This window comes from Trachypithecus francoisi, unplaced genomic scaffold, assembly GCF_009764315.1.
Source record: "Trachypithecus francoisi isolate TF-2019V2 unplaced genomic scaffold, Tfra_2.0 Lachesis_group13, whole genome shotgun sequence".
Lineage (NCBI taxonomy): Eukaryota > Metazoa > Chordata > Mammalia > Primates > Cercopithecidae > Trachypithecus > Trachypithecus francoisi.
The window spans coordinates 70,541,329-70,564,155 of NW_022681458.1; the positions used below are offsets into that span (position 1 = coordinate 70,541,329).

The 22,827-nt window shown below is 38.0% G+C and overlaps 1 protein-coding gene across 11 annotated transcripts in view; it reads right to left on the reverse strand.

Annotated features, from left to right (window-relative positions):
* Positions 1-21,444, reverse strand: part of DYNC1I2 (dynein cytoplasmic 1 intermediate chain 2) — a 63,552-nt gene extending 42,108 nt beyond the window's left edge. For 6 of the 11 annotated variants that reach the window (XM_033231145.1, XM_033231140.1, XM_033231137.1 and 3 more), the window contains exons 1-5: positions 20,863-21,444; positions 20,617-20,757; positions 18,246-18,362; positions 15,626-15,743; positions 1,308-1,398 (exon numbers count right to left, since the gene is read on the reverse strand). In XM_033231145.1, coding sequence (XP_033087036.1) covers positions 1,308-1,398; positions 15,626-15,743; positions 18,246-18,353 — 317 coding nt within the window. In that variant the 5' untranslated portion in view covers positions 18,354-18,362; positions 20,617-20,757; positions 20,863-21,444. The remainder of the gene's footprint in view (positions 1-1,307; positions 1,399-15,625; positions 15,744-18,245; positions 18,363-20,616; positions 20,758-20,862) is intronic. The other 5 variants (XM_033231146.1, XM_033231141.1, XM_033231144.1 and 2 more) reach the window with 1 other exon arrangement.
* Between the last annotated feature and the right edge of the window lie 1,383 nt (positions 21,445-22,827).

Genomic DNA, 22,827 nt, shown 5'->3' on the forward strand with positions numbered 1-22,827 from the left:
ATTCAAGAGCTGACTGCAGTATTGAGTTTACAGATCATCTAGTCACCTTGCTTCTTTTTTCTTGCCCTGTCTTTTAGATATTTATTACTGGTTTGCAACTTCAACTAGAGGGACTAGACAAAAAAAGGATAAAACTTCTAACAGTTTATGTCTTATTAAAAGGTGTGTTAGAGATATTCTTGGTGAGGACATGCAACTTCCTGGCCCAAAATAAGCATTCTTAATCAGCTGTAGATTTTGACTACCTATGTTTAATTTCATTTCAGAAGTCAAAAAGTACAATACCATTAAATACTATTTTGAGTGTGTGTGTGTATGCGTGTGACAAAGAATAAGTAGTGATACTTTTCCCAATATGATCTTTGAAAGAAAGCTGAAATCTTTTTTTTTTTTTTTTTTTTTGAGACGGAGTCTGGCTCTGTCGCCCGGGCTGGAGTGCAGTGGCCGGATCTCAGCTCACTGCAAGCTCCGCCTCCAGGGTTTACGCCATTCTCCTGCCTCAGCCTCCCGAGTAGCTGGGACTACAGGCGCCCGCCACCTCGCCCAGATAGTTTTTTGTATTTTTAGTAGAGACGGAGTTTCACCGTGTTAGCCAGGATGGTCTCGATCTCCTGACCTCGTGATCCACCCGTCTCGGCCTCCCAAAGTGCTGGGATTACAGGCTTGAGCCACCGCGCCCGGCGAAAGCTGAAATCTTACTGAACTTTTGAAAAGCAAGACCCAACATGTATGCGGGATCCTAAAACAAACATGAAATGTAATTTTACAAGGAAGATGCAAGTTCAGGAATACTTGACAGTAAACATTCTTAATGTTGTCCTTAGCAGTTACTCCTTACTCTTGACATTTTATGCATTATTATTCACTATCTTAATTAGCAGAACTAATGACTTAATAGAACAGAATTGAGCTGTTTAACAGAATTGTTTACATTTTCAATTACTGAATGGGGAATCAAGCACAAGAGAGAGGTTTTACCCTATTTACACCCAAAACATTCACATGATAACCAACAAAAAGTTTGTTTAAACAGAAAAATCTAAATCCATTAATATCACTATTTTTAATATAAAATAATTAGCATAAAACCGGTTGACTAGTACTAATTAAATGTGACGCTCAAAATATTATTAACAAAAAAAAAGTTTTTTTCTGCCAATGTCCAACAGAGAATTTCTATACCATTTTAGATTTTAAAATGTTAGGACTAACTTGACACAATTATTTAGAGGCCCTTTAAAGTATCAACAGTATTTGGGCACTGAATGCATTCTATCATTAAAATATTAAAAGGAAAATTACTGTACCTAGATCCCACGGCGCCATCTCCAGAGTCTTGGCTTCCAGCTTCACTTGGAGTGCTCACAGATTTGGAGGATGGAGACATAGGAGGAGGGACTAAATAGTGAAATAGACAGGTATCCGCTGTTACTACACGGAGAGGTTGCTCAGCTTATGACGTTTCAAAAATAATTTAACATGAAGTAATTAACAAAAAAGAAAAAAATGGCAAACCAAAAATCAAAAATATATGAATGAAAATGAACAGCAGAAAAGAAAGGGGAAAAGACAAAAAGTTAACAACACATGCTGAAGATTCATGCAATTTTTCTGGCAAAATGCATTTGAGCTTTATAATTTTTTTAAAAAGGCAAAATTATGGAAGGATGCATCTTCATCTCATTCACCACCAAATGTGGCCACTAATTTTCAAAGGAGAGCATTCCTTCTCCCCTTTGTAACTTTTCACTTTTAATATCACCAGATTATAAATACTATTTACAATTGCTGCCAAAATTCAACTCTGAAATATGTTTCATTAAGTTATTTAATCTCTGGTTTCTCAAGATTTATTTTAAAATATTAACTTTTGCCTAATAATTTTTTTCTTCAAAAAGTAATGTTTAAAATGATTTCAGTCCTCCCAACCCCCCCAAAAAGATGTCAGTTTAGAGAAATGACTGCAGCTAAAGGAATGGCTCCTTTAAAACGTTCATTAGTTTCCAGCAATTTGGGTGAAAAATGCAAACAGGCCATAAAACAGCATGCCTTCTAGACATTATGCATAACATAAAGTGACGCATGCAAATAAACAAGGCAAGACTTATGGGAACTTCCTTACCCCAGTATTCAGAAAAAACTGAAGTGTACAGACAAAGATACAGACACCCAAAATATTCTTAATCCCTTCTTATAGAAAAATACACATTTTTCATAGTATATAAAATAAACAGCAAGTGCTTTCCCCTAGATCCTCAACTTTTAACATTATATAACAACAGCTGAACGTGCACATTTCATGCTATGACATTTGTAAAACTTTTTGATTACCGTTGCAGGGAGTATAGGAGGATCATCACTGCCATCTTCTGGTTAAATATTACCATAAATGTCCCCAATCCCAAGTATCTTTCCAAAATAATTTTTCAGTGTATGATATTAAGTGACTAATACAGTTTATGTTGAGCTGAAAGCCCTTCTTTTAATAGTCTACTGAAAAGAAGGCAAGTTCCTAGTTATAGAAATAAGTAAACTAAAGAAATAAGTATTTAATTAAAAGTCTGTGTTTTTTAGGATAGTCACATCCATTGAACCTTAAAATTAGGTCTAAATGTTTATACATGCTGCAGTAAAAACAGTGGGTTTGGTAATGTAATGAAATGTATAATATATTATGATGACTTGCATCTTAAACATAGGTATAAAACTGATAATCCTTATTTTTTCAATGGCAAATTCTAATTGACACCAATAAGATTAGAAGAAAAAAATCACAACTAGAATATTTCTTTCCTAAGATACAGTGACTAACTGCTTAAATTTCAAAGGACTATAAAAACATAATGTTTCTAATATTGTGATTACATCTGTCAGAAAAAAACTGTAAGACCAGATAGCTTCCTATAGTTTACATGTAGATGATACTGTGCTAGGTGCTATATGTATAATTCAAAGTAGCTAAAAATGATTTTTATCTAAAGTAGAAGAATATTAATGTCCCTTAATTTACCTTAGGTTACATTTCCTCATCTTTTTGTCCATCTTTCACTGTGAGGCTTCCCCTAGTCTAAGTCCCAACTGATACAGGAATAGAGTAATACTTAACAGTTGTTTGCCTACTGTGCTGTAAACACAAATAAATGTTTATTAAATTATAGTGAGGCACCACAAAAATGTTTTCAAGATTTTTAAAGAAGAAATTTTGTACGCTTTAAATTACATACTTAATTTCATACTCAGAAAAACAATTTTTCCAAGTGTACATATCAGAGGGGTTGAAGGAAAATTAGTAAAATTCCCATCAATCTATTTGTGATGAACTAGAGAATTCTTTTTCAGTTTAACATGCTTTTCCCTCTTTCTGATGATTTCAAGTATCAATGACTCCACTGAACAAGTTCAACAGTATTTCACTTGGTTAAAGACTACATTTTTTAAAAATGTTAATCAAAATTCTTCACAGAAACAGGTTAAATATTAATTATACAGACATAAATATACACATTAACATAGCCAGTTCTGAAATAAAAGTTTCAGAAATAAAAAATAAATCCAAAGGGTGATGCTACCATATTATCCCAGTTTCTTAGCCAAACAAAGGCAAAATAAATCAGTGACTTCAAATTTGTAATTATATAAATATCTCCATCCCAGAACTATCTTCTTTCTACCAAAAGATAGTTTCAAGCCAAATGATGGAAAAGACTCTATAAAGGACTCTTAGCTATTATCTGAGCCACAGCTACATCTTGCAATAATAAATAATGTATACCACAGAAGGGACAATCCTAGAAAAAAATTACTATCATTATAAAAGGAGGAAAATTAATTTTTAAAAAGAGAAATGATAGTGTTATTTGGTGACTGCTACATTTTAACCCAATTAGTCTAGAAAAATCAAAGAATACTATAATTACACAATAAGGCAAATACCACTATATTCCCAGACTTCAATAAACCCCTGAGAACAAATGAATGCATGCATTCAGGAGGCAAAAACAAAACAGAAACACTATTCAACTCATAGGTTCTCAAACGTAAGAAAAGACTCGCTTCTGGAACTCATTTTTAAGGATGGTTTTTAAGTCTGATCAGCCTTGAAAATAACATAAACCATTAATAATTTTTGACAAGTATCTGAGATATGATCTGCTTAGTAAGAACAGTGATTCAATCAGATTACCTTTACTCCACAGTTCTGTATATAAAACAGCCTAAAACAGGCTTTAAATGGTATAAAATAAAGGAATTAATATAAAATAAAGGAATTAATATAAACATAGATGAGTATGTTAATGAATTTCAGCTTCTTAGAAGTTTCGAGCACAGACACCTGTTTTCTTTGACAACCATTGCAGAAGAAAAAAAAAAAAAACAGCTAAACCATGGCAGTCACTGACCATATAAGTAATGTGAAAAAGACTGTACCTCTGTACCTCTTTAACTCTCCAGGACAAAAAGCCAATCAAGAAAGCCTTTCCTGTCAGCTTAGACCTTGGCCTTCCAAGGATATAAAATTAACACTGCTGGATTTTGGCCTGTGAAGAAACAACTAGAATATTTTTAGACCACAAAGGACCTGGGAATGCACCTAGATTTAGAATTAGCATTAAGTCTGGGTCAACCACTCAGAACTACACAGAAGTCTCAAGGGCAAAGGATGGCATATAGCTGAATTATTTTTCGAGTAGAAGAAAGCCTCTGGCAAGAAGGGGTTTTTATCAGGAAGAAAGACCTGGAAAAGCTAGACAGCCAAGGAAGGTGAATGTAGGGATTGGGAGTGTTGGTAGAAGACAGTGAAATGCAAGGAGTGAGCTTTTGGGATGCATGTAACCCAAAGTTGTGAAGTCTCTTCTAAGCTCATCAATGATACTCAGTACTCAAACATAGCCCACATTACAATAATGCCCCCTTCTGGACACAAGTGTTCTTAGTGTGGATTATTAAAATTTAAATAACTATCTATTTTTCATACCTTACTCTTTTTTTTTTTGACCTTCTGAAAGATGTTACTTTAAATCTTAACTCTCTGAAATATTAATTTATCCCTTCCCCTTGCTCCTTCTTTTCATAATGAGGTTTAAATATCTTCTACTAATCTCTCTTGTGTTTCATTTCCTTTATTTTCCTTTTCAATGTGATTCAGAGCATTACATTAAAAAAAAAAAGAAATTAATAAGTGAAAATAAAATTTTAGCCCGGGTGTGGTGTGTCATGCCTATAATCTCAGCACTTTGGGGGACTGAGGCAAAAGGATTCCTTGATCCCAGAAATTCAAAACAAGCCTGGCCAGCATAACAAGACTCTGTCTCTACAAAAAATTAGCTGGGCATCGTGGCACATGGCTGTAGTCCCAGCTACTCAGTAGGCTGAGGCGAGAGGACTGCTTGAGCCCAGGAGGTCAAGGCTGCAGTGAGCCATGACTGTACCACTGTATTCTAGCCCGGGTAACAGAGTCAGGCCCTGTCTCAAAAAATAATTGAACTAAATTAAAATACGATTTAGTTGTTGTCCTAATGCAGAATGGCTTTAATTTGCCCTTACCAGGTGGTAAGACATACATGACCTAGAAATAATGGAACAAAAATTTAGGTGTCTAGCCTGTGCTGGTACCAGAGGTAAAAATATAAGTAATATCTTCCGCTTGCTCTCAAGAATCTCTAACAAAAAGTAGTCAAGTCAGCAGGGAATTAAGAATCTACCAGTAGGAAGGGATGGTGACTGATGCCTGTAATCCCAGCATCTTGGAAGGTCAAGGCAGGAGGATCGCTTAAAGCCAGGAGTTTAATACCAGCCTGCACAACATGGTGAGTCCCCATTTCTACAAAAATAAAAAAATTAGGTGGCTATGGTAGTCGAAGCTACTCGGGAGGCTGAGGTGAAAGGATTGCTTGAACCTGGAGGCAGAAGCTGTAGTTTGTGCTACTGTACTCCAGCCTGAACAACACAGTGAGACTCTGTTAAAAAAAAAAAAAAAAACTACCAGCAAAGAAAAGTTATGAGAGGTTTGATTAACTGTATCTCTTTTTTCTTTAAACAAATTCTTTTTAGTAGGAAAAAAAACCCACTTTAGGAAAACAATAGATTGATTTTTTTTAAATTACCCCAGTGTTTTTATACTACTATGATTTAAAAATATTTAATAAATACTCAAGGAGTACATTCTACATTCAAAAGAACAACAAGTATCCATCCTGAGTCATGATACAAAATAGATTTTTTACTGTAGTTTACTGTCAAAAAAGGTTTGAAAGCCATTGCCTTCATCTGTATCCTGTATTTTTCAGGCCAAATTATAAATAAGTACTGGACTTGTAGGCATATGTTTTAAGGACTATGACAGGCACTTAGCCTAATTTTCTAAAGGTAATGAGATCTTCAGAAAGCCTTTAACCCTTCACAGATTCCATTATAATGGTAAATCTGCCAACAAGAAAGGGAAAAATCGTTTAGAAATAAGAACCTCAAAGAAAGGGAAAGATGTCTGTAGATCTAACTTGGAAACTTAAACTCTTAAATCTAAACACAGTGTTAACCTTTTCTGGGAAGGAACAGTCAACACTCTGTTTATAGCTATTTGAGGAAACTGGTAATTCGATTGTTAATCAGCTCAAGCTGCTTTGATAAACACAATCTCACATGCCTTCACATTATTGAAAAGTTCAAATCGATATAAGCTAAATAAATTAAAGCAATGACATTTGGATTGTTTTTCAAAGCATATTTATTTACTGCTCCCTACAATGTTGTATCCTCACCAGAATTGAGTCTCCACTCTTAATTACTGACAGCTAAAAACTCTAAAGTTAAATAGTTCACAATAGATAAGCTAATATTTAATCAAGAGGAAGATACTATTCCGCCCCACTGAGAAAAACCTTGGTTGAAAATTATGCCAGAAAATACATTCTGCAAAAAAAAAATTTTATTAATAATCTATTTATAAAATGACTGGAAATAAAATATGCTACCTTCCCCACTGTCCTGCAACTAATCCAAATATTCAACTAAGTTTAAATCACATATAAAATGTTCTTCAAAACCTTTATATAGCCAATCATGTTCACTAAGGACATTTTTATTTTAAAAAGTGGCTACTTACTAAATTATCTCTCCATGGCTTAATTTAGTAATAACATTAAACTAACAGTATGAGGTTTAGTGATATCTTTCTTCCTTCTCCCTTTCTCTCTCATATCTACACTCATAAACAACAAAAAAAAGTTGGCATAAAGAAACAAGGGGCTGGGCGAAGTGGTTCACGCCTGTAATCCCAGCACTTTGGGAGGACCAGGTGGGCAGATCACTTGAGGTCAGGAGTTCGAGACTAGCCTGGCCAACATGGTGAAACCCTGTCTCTACCCAAAATACAAAAATTAGCTGGGCTTGGTGGAAGATGCCTGTAATCCCAGCTACTCAGGTGGCTGAGGCAGGGGAATCACTTGAACCTGGGAGACGGAGATCGCACCATTGCACTCCAGACTGGGAGACAGCAAGACTCCGTCTCCAAAAAAAATAAAAATAGCAAGGGAACGATATCTTCTAAAGTTTATAGTCTAAACACGCCCATTCAAGATAAATATAAAAATAAAATACTAATACTACAATATTTACTCCCAGCAAAAAGCTTTTTTTTGAGTTCTAATCAATTAAGATAAAATCAGTTTGTTATTGGCTACAAATGGTTTATCAAGACATATTTTTTATCTTAACCAACTTTTCTCAGAGTCAACTCTCAAAAATCAGAGTCACCTAAGAGAGGCTATAAAACTAGGATAATTGGCTAGGCACGGTGGCTCACGCCTATAATCCCAGCACTTTGAGAGGTCGAGGTATGCGGTCAGGAGATCGAGACCATCCTGGCTAACACAGTGAAACCCCATCTCTACTAAAAATACAAAAAATTAGCCGGGCGTGGTGGCGGGCGCCTGTAGTCCCAGATACTTGGGAGGCTGAGGCAGGAGAATGGCGTGAACCCGGGAGGCGGAGCTTGCAGTGAGCCAAGATCGCACCGCTGCACTTCAGCCTGGGTGACAGAGCAAGACTCCGTCTCAAAAAAACAAACAAACAAAGTAGGATAATTGAAAGCTGGTTATAGCTACGATTAAACAAGTCAGTCTTTAGTCTCTACAGTAGTTTGGTTTAATGACCCATCTAAGACACTACCCTGCTTAAAACTCTATGAAAATGCCTTTCATCACCTATAAGGCTACAATTTTTTAAAATGTTGAAATCTCTCAGAAAATCCCTCAAAAATTTGTGACTCTGATTTATGGGTAAATTCTCTGTGAATGTGGGCTGGACTTAGTGTTTCTCTTCTAATGGACAGATGTGGCAAAGGTGATGCTTTGTGACTTCCAAATCTGAGTCATAAAAAGGACAGTTTTCTTCTGACTCTCTTTTTCTCTTGGACTGTTCACTCTGGGAGAACCCAGCTAACATGCTACAAGGATACTCCAGTAGATCTGTGGAGTGGCCCACAAGGATGGGAACTCAGCTGTCCCACTAGCAACCAACACCAACTTGCCAGCCATGTGAATGAACCACCATGAAAGCAAGTTCTCGAGCCTCCGTCAAGACTTAAGATCACTAAAGCTCTAACTGAAATATTGACTTTGACCCAATGAGAAAACCTAGGCCAGAACTACCTAGCTAAGCTGCTACCAAATTCTTGACCAGCAGAAACTATGAGAGATAATAAATGTTTATTGTTATTTTGGGGAGAAAAAACAGATATAAGAAGAAATAGAAAATCTGAAGAGACTATAACTATTTAAAAAACTTGAGCAGTTAGGGAGGCCAAGGCTGGAGGATCACTTGAGGCCAGGAGTTTGAAACCAGCCTGGGTAACATAGCGAGACCCCCATCTCTACAAAAAATTTTTTAAAAACTAGCCAGGCATGGTGATACCTGCCTGTAGTCCCAGCTACTTAGGAGATTAGGCAGGAGAAGGACTTGAGCCCACGAGTTTGAAGCTACAGTGAGTTGAGATCACACCACTGCACTCCAGTCTGGGCCACAGACTGAGACCCTGTCTCTAAACTGCACCCCCACCCGCCGCCGCCACACACACACACACACACACACACACACACACACACACACACACACACACTCCAAATGAATAACCCCTGCTCTCTACTCTCTGTAGAAAAAAGTCATAATCCAAGGCAGTTCTACAATGGAAATCTATCGAGTTTTTAAGAAACAGGCATCTTTTATAAATTATTCTACAAAATAGCAAAAGCAAAAACTGACCAATTTATTTTAAAACCATAACCATGATGAAAAATGAACATGGACAGTACAAGAAAATCAAAGGCAAATTACATTCATTAGTACATATACAAAAAACCCTCAATAAAGTATTAGCTAAACTTTTTTCTTTTTTTTCTCGAGACGGAGTCTCGCTCTGTGGCTCAGGCTGGAGTGCAGTGGTGCCATCTCTGCTCGCTGCAAGCTCCGCCTCCCGGGTTCACACCATTCTTCTGCCTCAGCCTCCTGAGTAGCTGGGACTACAGGTGCCCGCCACCACGCCCAGCTAATTTTTTATAGTTTTAGTAGAGACAGGGTTTCACCATTAGCCAGGATGGTCTCGATCTCTTGACCTCGTGATCCACCTGCCTCGGCCTCCCAAAGTGCTGGGATTACAGGCGTGAGCCACCGAGCCTAGCCTGTGAGACCCTGTTTCTACTAAAAATACAAAAATTAGCTGGATGTGGTGGCAGCACGTTCCTGTAGTCCCAGCTACTCGGGTGGTTGAGGTGGGAGAATTGCTTAAGCCTGGGAGGCAGAGGTTGCAGGGAGCCAAAACCACACCACTGCACTCCAGCATGGGTGACAAAGTGAAACTCTGTCTCAAAAAAATAAATAAAAAAAGATAAAATACATGCGAAACTCATCTGCCATGCCTGGAGGTGACTATTAGTAACTAAAGCAAAAAAGTAAACATGTCTCCTGCTTTTCTACCATTTAGGGTAACCAAAAAGCCCTAGTTATTGAGGAAACGCTCCCCTTTACAGAAGAGCTTTAGCCAATAAATGCAGAAAGAATGGCAGAATTACAAAAACAATGTTGCAACTCCTAATTAAATAACTTAGATGAGGATCGTCAATGAGTATTAATTCCATCAGATAAAAGGCTGATAAAGAAATGAATAGTCACATAGTGCCCAAGTATCACCCTCAGATATTACCTATTAGTCACAAGGGGGTAATTATGATGGAGAGATCAGCTTATCACAATTGTAACCCAATAATCAAGCTTAGCATCGCTCAATAGCCAGAGAGATGTGCTACTGATGTGATACAATATGAAGGACACAACATCACTTATGAGATTTTCTTGCCAAAAAAGTTCAGCCTAAAGTGAATCAAGCTAATTTTCTTTTCTTTTTTTTGAGATAGGGTCTTGCTGTGTCTCCCAGGCTGGAGTTGAGTAGTGCGATCACGGACAGCACCTCAACCTTGCAAATTCAATTGATCCTCCCACCTCAACCTCCACAGTAGCTGGGACTATAAGTGCCTGCTATCACGCCTGGCTAATTTTTTTTTTTTGTAGAGACAGGGTCTTGCCATATTGCCCACGCTGGTCTTGAACTCCTGGGCTTAAGCGATCCACCCACCTCAGTCTCCCAAAGCAATGGGATGACAGGTGTGAACCACCACGCACAGTTCGAATTAGATCAAAATCAAGCTTTTTAATCTAACTTCCAGTTCAAAGGAAATATAAGGGATAAAAGCTAAATGTGAGAATGCCATCAGACAAACCCAGGAGGGGAGACAGCCTACAAACCAATTGGCCCACCCTCTTCAACAAGTAGATATCATGAGGCAAAAAGTAGTATGTGTGTGGAGAATATTCTAGATTTTTTAAAATTAGGAAGGGTATAGTGGCTCATGCCTGTAATCCCAGCACCTTGGGAGGCCAAGGCAGAAGGATCGCTTGAGCCCAGGAGTTCAAGGCCAGCCCTGGCAGCACAGTGAGACCCCATCTCTACAAAAAAAAAAAAAAAAAAAAAATTAGTTGGGCATGGTGGTGTGCACCTATGGTCCCAGCTACTTAGGAGACTGAGGTGAGAGGATCGCTTGAGCCTGGGAGGTTGAGGCTATAGCAAGACATGGTTGCACCATTGCATTCCAGCCTAGGTGACAGAGCAAAACCTTGTCTCAAAAAATAGTAATAAAAATTCAAAAAATAAAAACATATAGCAATGCAATGTATGTATGGTACAGCAACACTCTAGAGGGAAACAAACCAAATTTCTTGAGGGGAAGAAAAATGTTTGTGAACCTAGGACTATTCTGTAAAAGGAACACAGGGGATGATTTTCTATACCAGATATTAGAATATAACACAAAGGTAGAGTAATTAAAACTGGGTTGTGTAGAATCAAGCAAATAGATTCATAGTGAAAATAGAGCCCAGAAATGCCCATAAATATATGGGAATTTACTGTATGACAAAGTTGGCATCCAGACTTCAGTGGGGCGGGAAAGATAGACTAATAAATGGCATTGAGAAAATTAGCTAACTATACAGAGAAAAATTAGGTTGGATCCCTACCTCATATTTAAAAAAATATAACCCAAATATCTACATGTGAAGGGTACAACTATAAAATTAATATGAAAAACACAGAAAAATATATTTGCATCCACAACATAGGAAAGGATTTCTTTTTAAAAAGACCAAAAGCACACAAAAAAGGGTCATACAGGTTGAGTATCCCTTATCCAAAACGCTTGGGACCAAAGGTGATAGATTATTTTGGATTTTGCAATATTTGCATTATACCTAGCAGTTCAGTATCCTAACTTAAAAATCTGAAATCTGAAATTCTCTAATCAGTATTTCTTTTGAGTGTCATGTTGGTGCTTAAAATGTTTCAGATTTTGGGGCATTCTGAATGCTGAATTTTTGAATTAGGAATACTTAGCCTATAATTGCTAGATTTGACCATATCAAAATGAAGGATTTGACCATATCAAAATAAAGGATTCTGTTCAATGAAGAATACTATAAACAGTTAACAGGTAACAGATTAGGAGAAGGGTTTTTTAAAAGACTAAAACAGACAAAAGTCCTCCCTAAAATATACAAAATACACAAAGAATGCCTACAAATCAGAAGATAAAGAACCTCAATCGTAGTAAATGGGGAGAAGGATATGAATATGCAATTCACAGAAGGGAAAACTTGAATGGTTAAAAGATATATAAAGAGGTGGTCAACCTCACTGTAATCAGATAAATGTATATTAAAACATTTCGATGTACCACTTTATATTCATCAAGTTAGCAAAAATTAGAAAGCTGGATAACATCCGGTCATGACGTGAATATGGTAAAGCAGTTACTTTTTCAGGCACTGGTAGTGGGAGGGTAAACTTTATAGCCATTCTGGAGAGTGATACGCAGAACCTAATTAAGCTAAGTCTTATATACAATAACACAGCAAGTCAATTCTTGGGCATACACCCCAGAGAAAGTATTCCACAGTCCTCAAGGGAGAAAATATATATTTTTTGCAGTGTTGTTTATGATGGTAAAGTAAAGAGACAAAAGGAAACTGAGTGCATAGCACTGGGGGAATGGATAAGTAAAATGTGGTACATAATAGGATAGAGTATATTAGAAATAAATAACTAAATTTGTATATAGCAACATGGAATAAACAAAAGACACACAGCACTATGCCATTTATGTATATAAAGTGTGTATACACAGATATGTGAAATCTCGAAAAACAGAGGATAATCTGAAGGATGTATGTTAAAAATTCAAAAGTGGGCCGGGCATGGTGACTAACGACTGTAATCCAAACATCTTGGGAGGCCGAAGAGGGCAGATCACGAAGTCAGGAATTCGAGACCAGCCTGGCCAACATGGTGAAAGCCCATCTATACTAAAGACACAAAAAATCAGCCAGGTGTGGTGGCATGCGCCTGTAATCCCAGCTACTTGGGAGGCTGAGGCAGGAGAATCGCTTGAACCCGGGAGGTGAAGGTTGCAGTGAACTGAGATCATGCCACTGCACTCCAGTCTGGGCGACAGGGCAAGGCTCCATCTCAAAAAACAAAACAAAAAACGAAAAACAAATAAAAAAAAACTGCAAAAGCGGGCACTTAATGCATTAGTGGGAATGAGAATGGAATTAGATATGACAAATAAGGGACACATACACAAACCCTAAAGAATGGTCTTTCGGCCGGGCGCGGTGGCTCAAGCCTGTAATCCCAGCACTTTGGGAGGCCGAGACGGGCGGATCACGAGGTCAGGAGATCGAGACCATCCTGGCTAACACGGTGAAACCCCGTCTCTACTAAAATATACAAAAAATTAGCCGGCGAGGTGGCGAGCGCCTGTAGTCCCAGCTACTCGGGAGGCTGAGGCGAGAGAATGGCGTAAACCCGGGAGGCGGAGCTTGCAGTGAGCTGCTGAGATCCGGCCACTGCACTCCAGCCTGGGCGACAGAGCGAGACTCCGTCTCAAAAAAAAAAAAAAAAAAAAAAAAAAAAAAAGAATGGTCTTTCAAGAATTAATGATGGAGCTGGACCATAGATACAGTTTGGACATCCCCTCCAAATCTCTTGTTGAGATATAATCCCCAGTGTTGGAAGCGGGGTCTACTGGGAGTTGTTTGGGTCATGGGGGCGGACCCCTCATGGTTTTGTTTAAAACTGTGTGGCACCTTCTCCCACTTCTTGCTCTTGCTCACTGCATGAGACATGCTGACACCCCTTTGCCTTCTGCCATGATTAGAAGCTTCCTGAGGCCTCGCCAGAAGTCAGCACCGTGCTTCCTATAAAGCTTGCAGAACCATGAGCCAATTAATCCTCTTTTCTTTTGTTTTGAGACAGTGTTTCACTCCTGTTGCCCAAGCTGGAGTACAATGGCCAGATCTCCGCTTACCACAACCTCTGCCTCCCGGGTCCAAGGAATTCTCCTGCCTCAGCCTCCCGAGTAGCTGGGATTATAGGCATGCGCCACCAAGCCTGGCTAATTTTGTATTTTTAGTAGAGATGGGGTTTCTCCGTGTTGCTCAGGCTAGTCTCAAACTCCCGACCTCAGGTGATCTGCCCACGTCAGCCTCCCAAAGTGCTGGGATTACAGGCGTGAGCCACCCCACCCGGCCACCTCTTTTCTTTATAAGTTAACCAACCTCAGTATTCCTTCATAGCAACACAAAGAACTAACCCAGCCATAAATTAGGAAATATGAACACTTTGGGGGTGGGCAGATCATGAGGCCAGGAGTTTGAGACCAGCCTGGCCAATATGGTGAAACCCTGTCTCTACTAAAAGTACAAAAATTAGCCAGGCATGGTGGCGTAAGCCTGTAGTCCCAGCTACTCAGGAGGCTGAGGCAGAACTGCTTGAACTCAGGAGGAAGCGGTTACAGTGAGCTGAGATTGTGCCACTGCACTCCAGCCTGGGAGAGAGAGTGAGACTCAGTCTCAAAAAAAAAAAAAAAAAGAAAGAAAGAAATATGAACAAGTGAGTTCAGTGAAACTAAAGTCTTTAGAAGAACATAAAAGAAAAAAAAATCCTATAGGAGAAAAACTAAAGCCAATGCACAGAAAAAAAGGTAACTCAAACAAAGGCTAACAAGCAACTTGGTTTAGTTACAAGAAAAAAGTGTTCTGATTCATTTACTTTGAAAATTCCATATTCAACATAAGTTTATTGAATAAATACATAAAATTAATATACTCCAGTCTTCAAATTCTACAAGAAAAGAAAAGGAGCTGAAAGAAATAATTAAGCTGACCATAAGAGTAGCCAGCCTTTTCAACTTGAAACCTTTTAGAAATATCAGCTCTAAGGACAGTTATGTTGTAGTTTCACAACAAGCATAGAGCATTTACAATCTCCAGTATTTGTTCCCTGGACTAGATAAAATTAGCCCACAAACTAGCCCTAAAATGTTAGGTCTCTAGAGGATAGAGGCCATGTTAAACTAAAATACTATTAACAGCACCCAGCACAGAATCATTTTAAGTAAGCATTTATTCCTGATATGTAACTAGATTGTCCTGTGTATCTCTACTATTTCAGCTTTTTTAGTCTAGTACAGTTATCAAAATTAATAACCCAGAAAAATAGTAAGATTAAGTCAAATCACTGCCAAAATAAGCTACCAAAATTATCTCCCTTATTAGCATTGACAGCAGAAGGCTATAAGCTTATCCTTCCAATCCTGTACCTTTGAATATTAATATATTTTGCATACTAACAATGTAATTTTGATTGTATCTCTCTCTAATCTCCAGAAAGGAATATAGAGTTCAGATCAGGAATCCCAGTTATCTTTGAGCTTAACACAGTATGGCACACAAAACTTGCTTAACAAATGTTTGTTGAAATAAATTACTGATTTAATAAGAGAAGTCAATTGGTAGTTCAGTATATGTTAATAATTACTCTTGCAGCTCTTTTGAACAAATAAAAAAACCATGTACTAGCATATCTGGAAAAAAGACAATTCCAAATAAATTACAAGATTAATAATTTTAGAGACACAAGGAAAATATGTAAAATATATCAAGTCAACCCACTCAGCTATGTCTGAGCTGAACAGAATCTATGCCTATCTCTTATAAATGGATATATTCTTAACCTTACCAATGGGGGATTCTGGAGTTAGCCCCATGCTTTGAAGCAATGCTTCAGCTTCTCTTCTTTTTTTTTCAAGATCCGATTCTTCTTGCACAGGAGCAACAGCTTCCTTCTTCTGATCAGTCTAAAATTTTTAGGTTAAAAACTTATGTTTACATACAGTATGAAACATTTATTTGCAAAAATGTTTTAAATAATACGCTAACACCGTATACTTTCAAGGCATGAACTTAGTTTTGAGTACAGGTTAAGTTTTTTTTATAGTCATTAAATGAAAATCATTCTCAACAGAGTTCTAGTAAATAACCTCCAAATGATATGTACTAAACTGCTCTATTTTATATGTAATCAAGGAGTTTCCACAAAAATTCTCCTAACAGATACACTCAAGAAGTACAGTCAACTTCAAATTATCTACAGTATGAAATTGCTGTCTATGGTCAGGAATAATAGACAATTTTCCCCAAGTGGCACAAAAGGTTGGATACAATATCACATACAATGAAAAAATTAAAGTGTAATTATTTAAGAGGTAATAAATTTTAAGTAAATGACAATATTTGTTGAAAAACAGTACCACAGACTTCTGTATAATGTCTTCATTTTATTTGGGATTGGGTTTTGTAAAATTAAACTTACTTTTGCATAGCACAAAACATTTTGTTATGAAAATTTTTGCCAGCTTTTATCTCAGCCATTTATAGTTTTAGCACAATCTTCTGGTTAAACTAAATAAACCTCAATACTCTCAGATCATCCAAGACATCTCAAGTAAGCTTTCCAAGGAAAAGTTTTTTTTATGTAAATCTCAAATCCCTATGCCAACTAGACAACTATTACTCAGATATTGTCTGGAGTGAATTTTGTTAGCCATAACATTCTATACCATTTTGACTTAAAAGTCATCAGAAAAATTAATCAAAATAATGAAACAGGTTGTAGTATCAAGCTGATGCTTCACTGTTGATAAAAATATATTAATAAACTCACAGTTTAATACCATTGTGTTATCTCTTATAACATTTTTATAAACTTTGTTTTTTCCCATTGGTCTGTGTGACTCAATAGTTTTATAAACTTTAAATTAGGTATAAATCATGCAATAGATATGCCTTAGAAGCCACTTTTGCCAGTTATGGCCATCATTAGAAAACAAAACTGAAATCTGCTCTCAGCACAGAAATGTTTAGGGCTATAAACATTTTTTTGGAATAGCTCTGCCAACCTGAATCATGCTTCTACCAGTCAGCTTTTCATCTAATAGCTAATGTAAAGATCCAACCCTCTTATAATGTATCACAGAAAGGTGCAGAATAATCTAGCAAATTCTACAATTACAGGCCTTTACAGCATCATAGTAAAGCTGCACATAAATTGTACCTTCAACTTTTCTACTACTTATTTTTCTCTTAGTCCCCAAGAGATCGTTCTGGCAGTCTTGGCTATTATTTACGCTACCATATATAAAAACTTGGTCCTAAAGACACACAGGAAAAAGTACCTTACACTAGCTATTTAAAACATATCTGCAGTAAAAGTACACAGATATGTTTAAAGAGTTTCCACAGGGATAAAAGTATATTTCAATGCAGGAACAAGTAAAATGTCTCCAGCTCAGGGTCAACGTACATTTGCTGTATATAACATGATGTGTATTTCTGATACAAAAAATCAAAAGAAGTACCTGGTCCACCTTTATGGTACCATCATACCTACTACTCGGTAAAAATATTTCAATGACTAACTCATAAGAGATAAGAACAAATCCCTTAGTCAATTAAATCATCTATTATGTATATTTTATTTGCCATTAATATTATCCATTCTTACAAATTAGCAGTTCAGAATAGCAAAATATTCAGATAAATTCAAAGTCCAAACTAAGTTATGATATCTATACATACCATATTTAGGAGCTATTATAATATAGACCTCTTGGCTGAGTGTGGTGGCTCACGCCTGTAATCCTAACACTTTGGGAGGCTGAGGCAGGAGGACTGTTTGAGCTCAGCAGTTGGAGACCAGCCTGGGTAACATGGCAAAACCCTGTCTCTACAAAAAATACAAAAATTAGCCTAGCATAGTGACATGTGCCATGTGCCTGTAGTCCCAGCTACTCCAGAGGCTGAAGTGGAAGGATTACCTGAGTCAGGGGAGATTGAGGCTGCAGTGAGTTGTGATCACACCACTGCACTCCAGTCTGAGTGACACAGTGAGACGCTGTCTCAAAAAAAAAAAAAAAAAACCCCAAAACAAAAAAAAATACAGATGCACCTTACTTTATAATATATTCCCAGAAGACTAAATATGTAAACTGAACTTTTATAAATCAAATTTCAGAAATGCATCAATCTATATGAAATTGTTTTTAAAAATCATATTTTATCAGTTTTGTCATTTTCACATATCTTGCTTCTTTCAAGATTCACTTATAGTGCTATGTCTGCAGTCAGAACTGCTAGATTTTTAAGTATCCTGAAATTATTAGGTTTGTGCAAAAGTAACTGCAGTTTTTGCCATTACTTTTAACCACGATTACTTTTGCACCAATCTATATGTAAATATATAAATATGTGAAATAAAACACAATTACTTTATGTTGTTTAAGAAAAAAAATGAAACATACTTCTTTTTTTTTCCTTTCTTCTTCTTTTCTCTTCTTTTCCTCTCTGATTTGGGCCAGTCGCTGCTTCTTACGTTCCAACTCAGCCTTTAATTCACTTTTGTCTGACATGTTTGTGACCTTAGAAACACGTAATCGTTACATTAGTAAAAGCAGTACAGTTGAAAAAACTAGTGTTCCAAGAAGAGAACTGTCCCAAAAGGCCATATAGTTCAATGCTATCTCAAAAGAGCACAAAAATCTTACTTTTAAAATAATGGGGCTGGGCAGTAGCTTACTTTGGGAGGCTAAAGTGGGAGGACTGCTTTCAGGCCATGAGTTTGAGACCAGCCTGGGCAACACAGCAAGACCCCGTCTCTACAAAAAAAAAAAAAAGGCAAGAAAAATGAAAAATTAGGGGGGGCATGGTGGCATGTGCCTGTAGTCCCAACTACTTGGAAGGATTGCTGGAGCCCAGGAAGCCAAGGCTGCAGTGAGCCGTGATCATGCCAAAGCACTCCAGCTTAGGCAGCAGAGTGTCTCTAAAAAATAAACTTTTAAAAAATAAAATAAAGGAAGCATATATATTATTACTAAGACTTTAAAAATGTATAAACAAATATATATAACATTACCTAGAGCAGAGCATAGTAGCTAGCCCATAGTAAGCACTTTAATGTTTGCATACACAATGTCTCAAACTTTTTGATGACAATATAGTAGATACCCAAGATAAAGGTCAAAACTGGCTCTTAAAACAGAGGACAACGTTTGGCAGTTAGAAGCTCTTAAGCTATATGACAGGGATCAAAACTATTACCCATTCTACTGCATTCACAGAAACTTGATAAAAAACAATAGGAAGTCAAACTGAAAATTTCTGTAAGTTCTAAAAGTGCTGTAGTAATACTAAAGACAAGCAAAATGCCGGAGTCACCATCATTAGCTATCAAATCAAATGACTTTGTATTTCTCCACAACAACACCTTACCTATATCTTGTGATGGCACTTTTAGTACAATTATTTGTGGATATACCTGAAATGTTCCCTATTAGATTGTAACGTACTTGAAATCAGGGACTGTTTTTTAGTTATTTTTGTCGTCTTCACAACATCCGGCAGAAGGATCGTAACATTACAATTGACAATGGCTAATCAATAATAGATACGGTAGATAGAATTACAAACTGAGCTTCAAAAACCAATTGCATAAACACTACTTCAGCTTGAGCTTTAGGAAGAAGCAATGAATTAGGATTTTTTTTCTTAAAGTAGCCTAGCAGCTGAGCATAAGGCAGGAGCCAGGAACTCGTTACCTTTTCCACAGGATTGACTTATTGCCTAATGATCAATCTCTTTCAATGCCTCTGTACAAGTGAAGTATTAAATGCTTTAGATCAAGAAAACTAGGAGAATAACCTCTGACAGTTTTGTATTCTCAGAGGTTAGGGGAAATCTCTTAAAAAGCACAATTGTTAAATCTGAATAAAGGTAAGTCAGTCAAGAGGAGAAATTCACCCACTAACAAATGGATAAAGTAAATTTCAGCTACTAAACTCCATTAAGACTGGCAAGCGAACTGACAATTTTCAACCATACGAAAAGGATGAAAAGTTGACATGGCAGACCCTGAAATATATACACAATATTTGTTTGAACAAACTAAAAGCAAGAGACCGTGTTTCTTACTCCACCCTTTCTACACCTCTAAACAGCTCCATCCAAACGGCTGAAGAGAACTTCCATACCTAATTGTATGCTATGCTAGGCATATTATGCTTTGTTCAACGTCAACTGTAAAATAGATATACCAACACTAACTGATATTAAAACAAGCGCATTTTTAGTTAAAGCCCAACAACAAAGTCTTGACCAGCTGAACTATAGCTGACCAATCCTTTCATCCTTACAGAAGCCAGAGCCTTCCTCCATGACTGACATGTTCACGTTCTTAAAACTCAAGAGAAGAGAGACTCTAGAGTTGTGTGCTAGAACCTCCGTGTTCGGGGACTTTCCATCACACTGACGGTGTGGGGCGACACTATCAAGGCAAGTAGAGATGGCCTTAATTTGTAAAATGGGGCAAGGCGAAAAGTAATCACTTTCTCCCCTGGGGTCACCGCCAGGAGGGCGCGGTCCAGGGCAGGGAGTCCGGGAGAAGCCAGTGGGCGCCGGACAAGCCTCAAGGCTCCCTAGGCCGCCTTTGGAGGGTCGAGAAGGGAAAAGAGTGGACTCCTCTCGCCGCGCCGCCAAGAGTCACCGCACCCGGGTCTCCCCGCCTTTCCTCCCCAAAGCCGGGCCGGGCGGGGCTGTCAGCAGGAACTGCCAAGCCGCCCTTCGAATTGCGACGTGGAACACAGGCGGGGAGGCCTTGGGGAACAACAGTCAACCCACCTGCCAGGTGACTGGATAACGAAGAATCCTCCCGCCTGCAACTTCCCGGTAACGTCTCTCGCCTAAGCCCCCAACACCAACTGCAGCCACCACCAGCTCCGCAGCTTTCCAAAGCACACAAAGAGGGATGGGCGGCGGCTGCTACGGCGAGAGCTTAGGGACAAATACACTCACCAGAACGAGGTCGCTCCCAGAAATAAAAGGTGGGGCCCTGCTACAAGGAATGATAGCTCCTCCGTGACTTACCTGTCGTAAAGGAGAAGCCGGTAGATAAAACAAAGAACCCAGCAAACCCAGGGGCCTTAAGTATTTCCGCTTTGCCAAAAACTGGAAAACTACGCCTAATATCCTCGGGCCAGGAATCCAACTACCGCCCTTGCCTTACAAACTGACACGACCAGGAAGAACTACAAGCCCCGGCAACAAGGAAAATCTGCGTGCGACGAGCAGTGCATTCTGGGAATTGCGGTCGCTGGGCGTTGCAAGGTGTGCTGGGACATGTAGTGTGTCCCCTCCTTTAGGTTTCCAACTCCAAGGCTTTCTTCCGTCGAGAAGCTTCTCTATATTTTCGTCTGTTGATCCGTGCTCACAGTGTAGTATGTGCTGTAGTGTAAGATCTTTGACCCAACATTGGCGGAATTTTAAGAAGGGCTATTTTCCAGTGGTGAACCTGTGAATCACACTGCTGCACATTTGGTGAAGACACGAAGTAGACTTTTTAGGATGTAAAACATATATATATATGTACATACGTATGTAAGTTTTAGGGAAAAAATGTCTTATAGAGGCTTCATGTGGCATCTTAGGCAAAATCTAAATAAAAATATGTCAACCAACATAGCAAATAATTCTTCAGTATTTTGTTGCAGTGTGGTAGCATTTTGGTTTTCTCTCAAAGAATTTTAGGAAATAAAGCATTTTGTACTATTAGACTCTCCAACCAAGCTAGAATGTTTTCCACAGTTAGATTTTTAACATATAAAGAAAACAAAAGTTACTGGAACTGAATTTACCAGCAATGTATGCGTTGATACACCTTTTTAAAGTTTAAATAATTTAAAGCATTATTTGGCAGGAGTTAGCTTTAACTAACATCAAGGCAATATCTTTCCTAATGTTAAAGAAAACTGATTGTTCTAGAAGTTGTAGATATTGCCCAAGTCTAGAATGAACCTTTATGATTCAAATTCCAAGTCCTTGGGTTTGTGGTCTTTTTCTTACCTTTCTCTGTATTATCTGTGGCCTTTTGTATAGAAAAAAAAATTCTAAAAATGAATTTGAGAAAAAAATCCTTGGCTTTCCACAGCTTTTCCCAATAACCTAACATTCAAAGAGCTTTATAGCTATGTTATTTTCTTACTTCTTTCCTAATATTTAGTTTTCATTTATTAATTTGAAAAAATATATTATTGATTGCCTACCATGTGCCAGGAATGGTGATGGGTGCTGTATTAAGAGCTAAAATGGACCAGGCGCGGTGGCTCACACATGTAATCCCACACTTTGGGAGGCCGAGGCAGGCAGATCACCTGAGTTCAGGAGTTAGAGACCAACCTGGGCAACATGGTGAAACCTCGTCTGTACGAAAAATAGAAAAATTAGCAGGGTGTGTGGCGTGTGCCTGTAGTCCCAGCTACTCACGAGGCTGAGGCAGGAGGATGGCTTGCGCCTAGGAGGCGGAAGTTACAGTGAGCTGAGATTGCACAATTGCATTCCAGCCTGGGAGACAGAGCAAGACCCCGCCTGAAAAAAAAAGAAAAAAACTGCACATCCTTCTTCTCAAGGGAGAAAGACAGGACACTCACTCAACTAATTATGGATGGTTCCTGACTGATAGTTTAACTTATGATTTTTTTTTCTCATTACAATGGGCTTATTAGAGTAAAATGCATTTTCAACATATATTTTCGACTTAAAATGGGTTTATCAGGACATAACTCAAGGAGCATCTCTGTAATGATGGGATTAGGTAAGGAAGTCATAGAAACACCTGGAAAAACTTTTCAGGAAAATTCTGGAAGGAGGTGATTCTAGAGCTAAGTCTTTGATTCTCAGAGGCTGAGTAGAAGAAGTTAGCCAGGCGGAGAAGATTCAGAAAGGTGCCTTGAGAAGAGAAAAGAATATGGACAAAGGACAGAGGTGTGAGAGCATAGAATGCTGGTGAATCTGGAAATAATTCACAATGGCCATAGGCTAAGACAGGAACTGAGG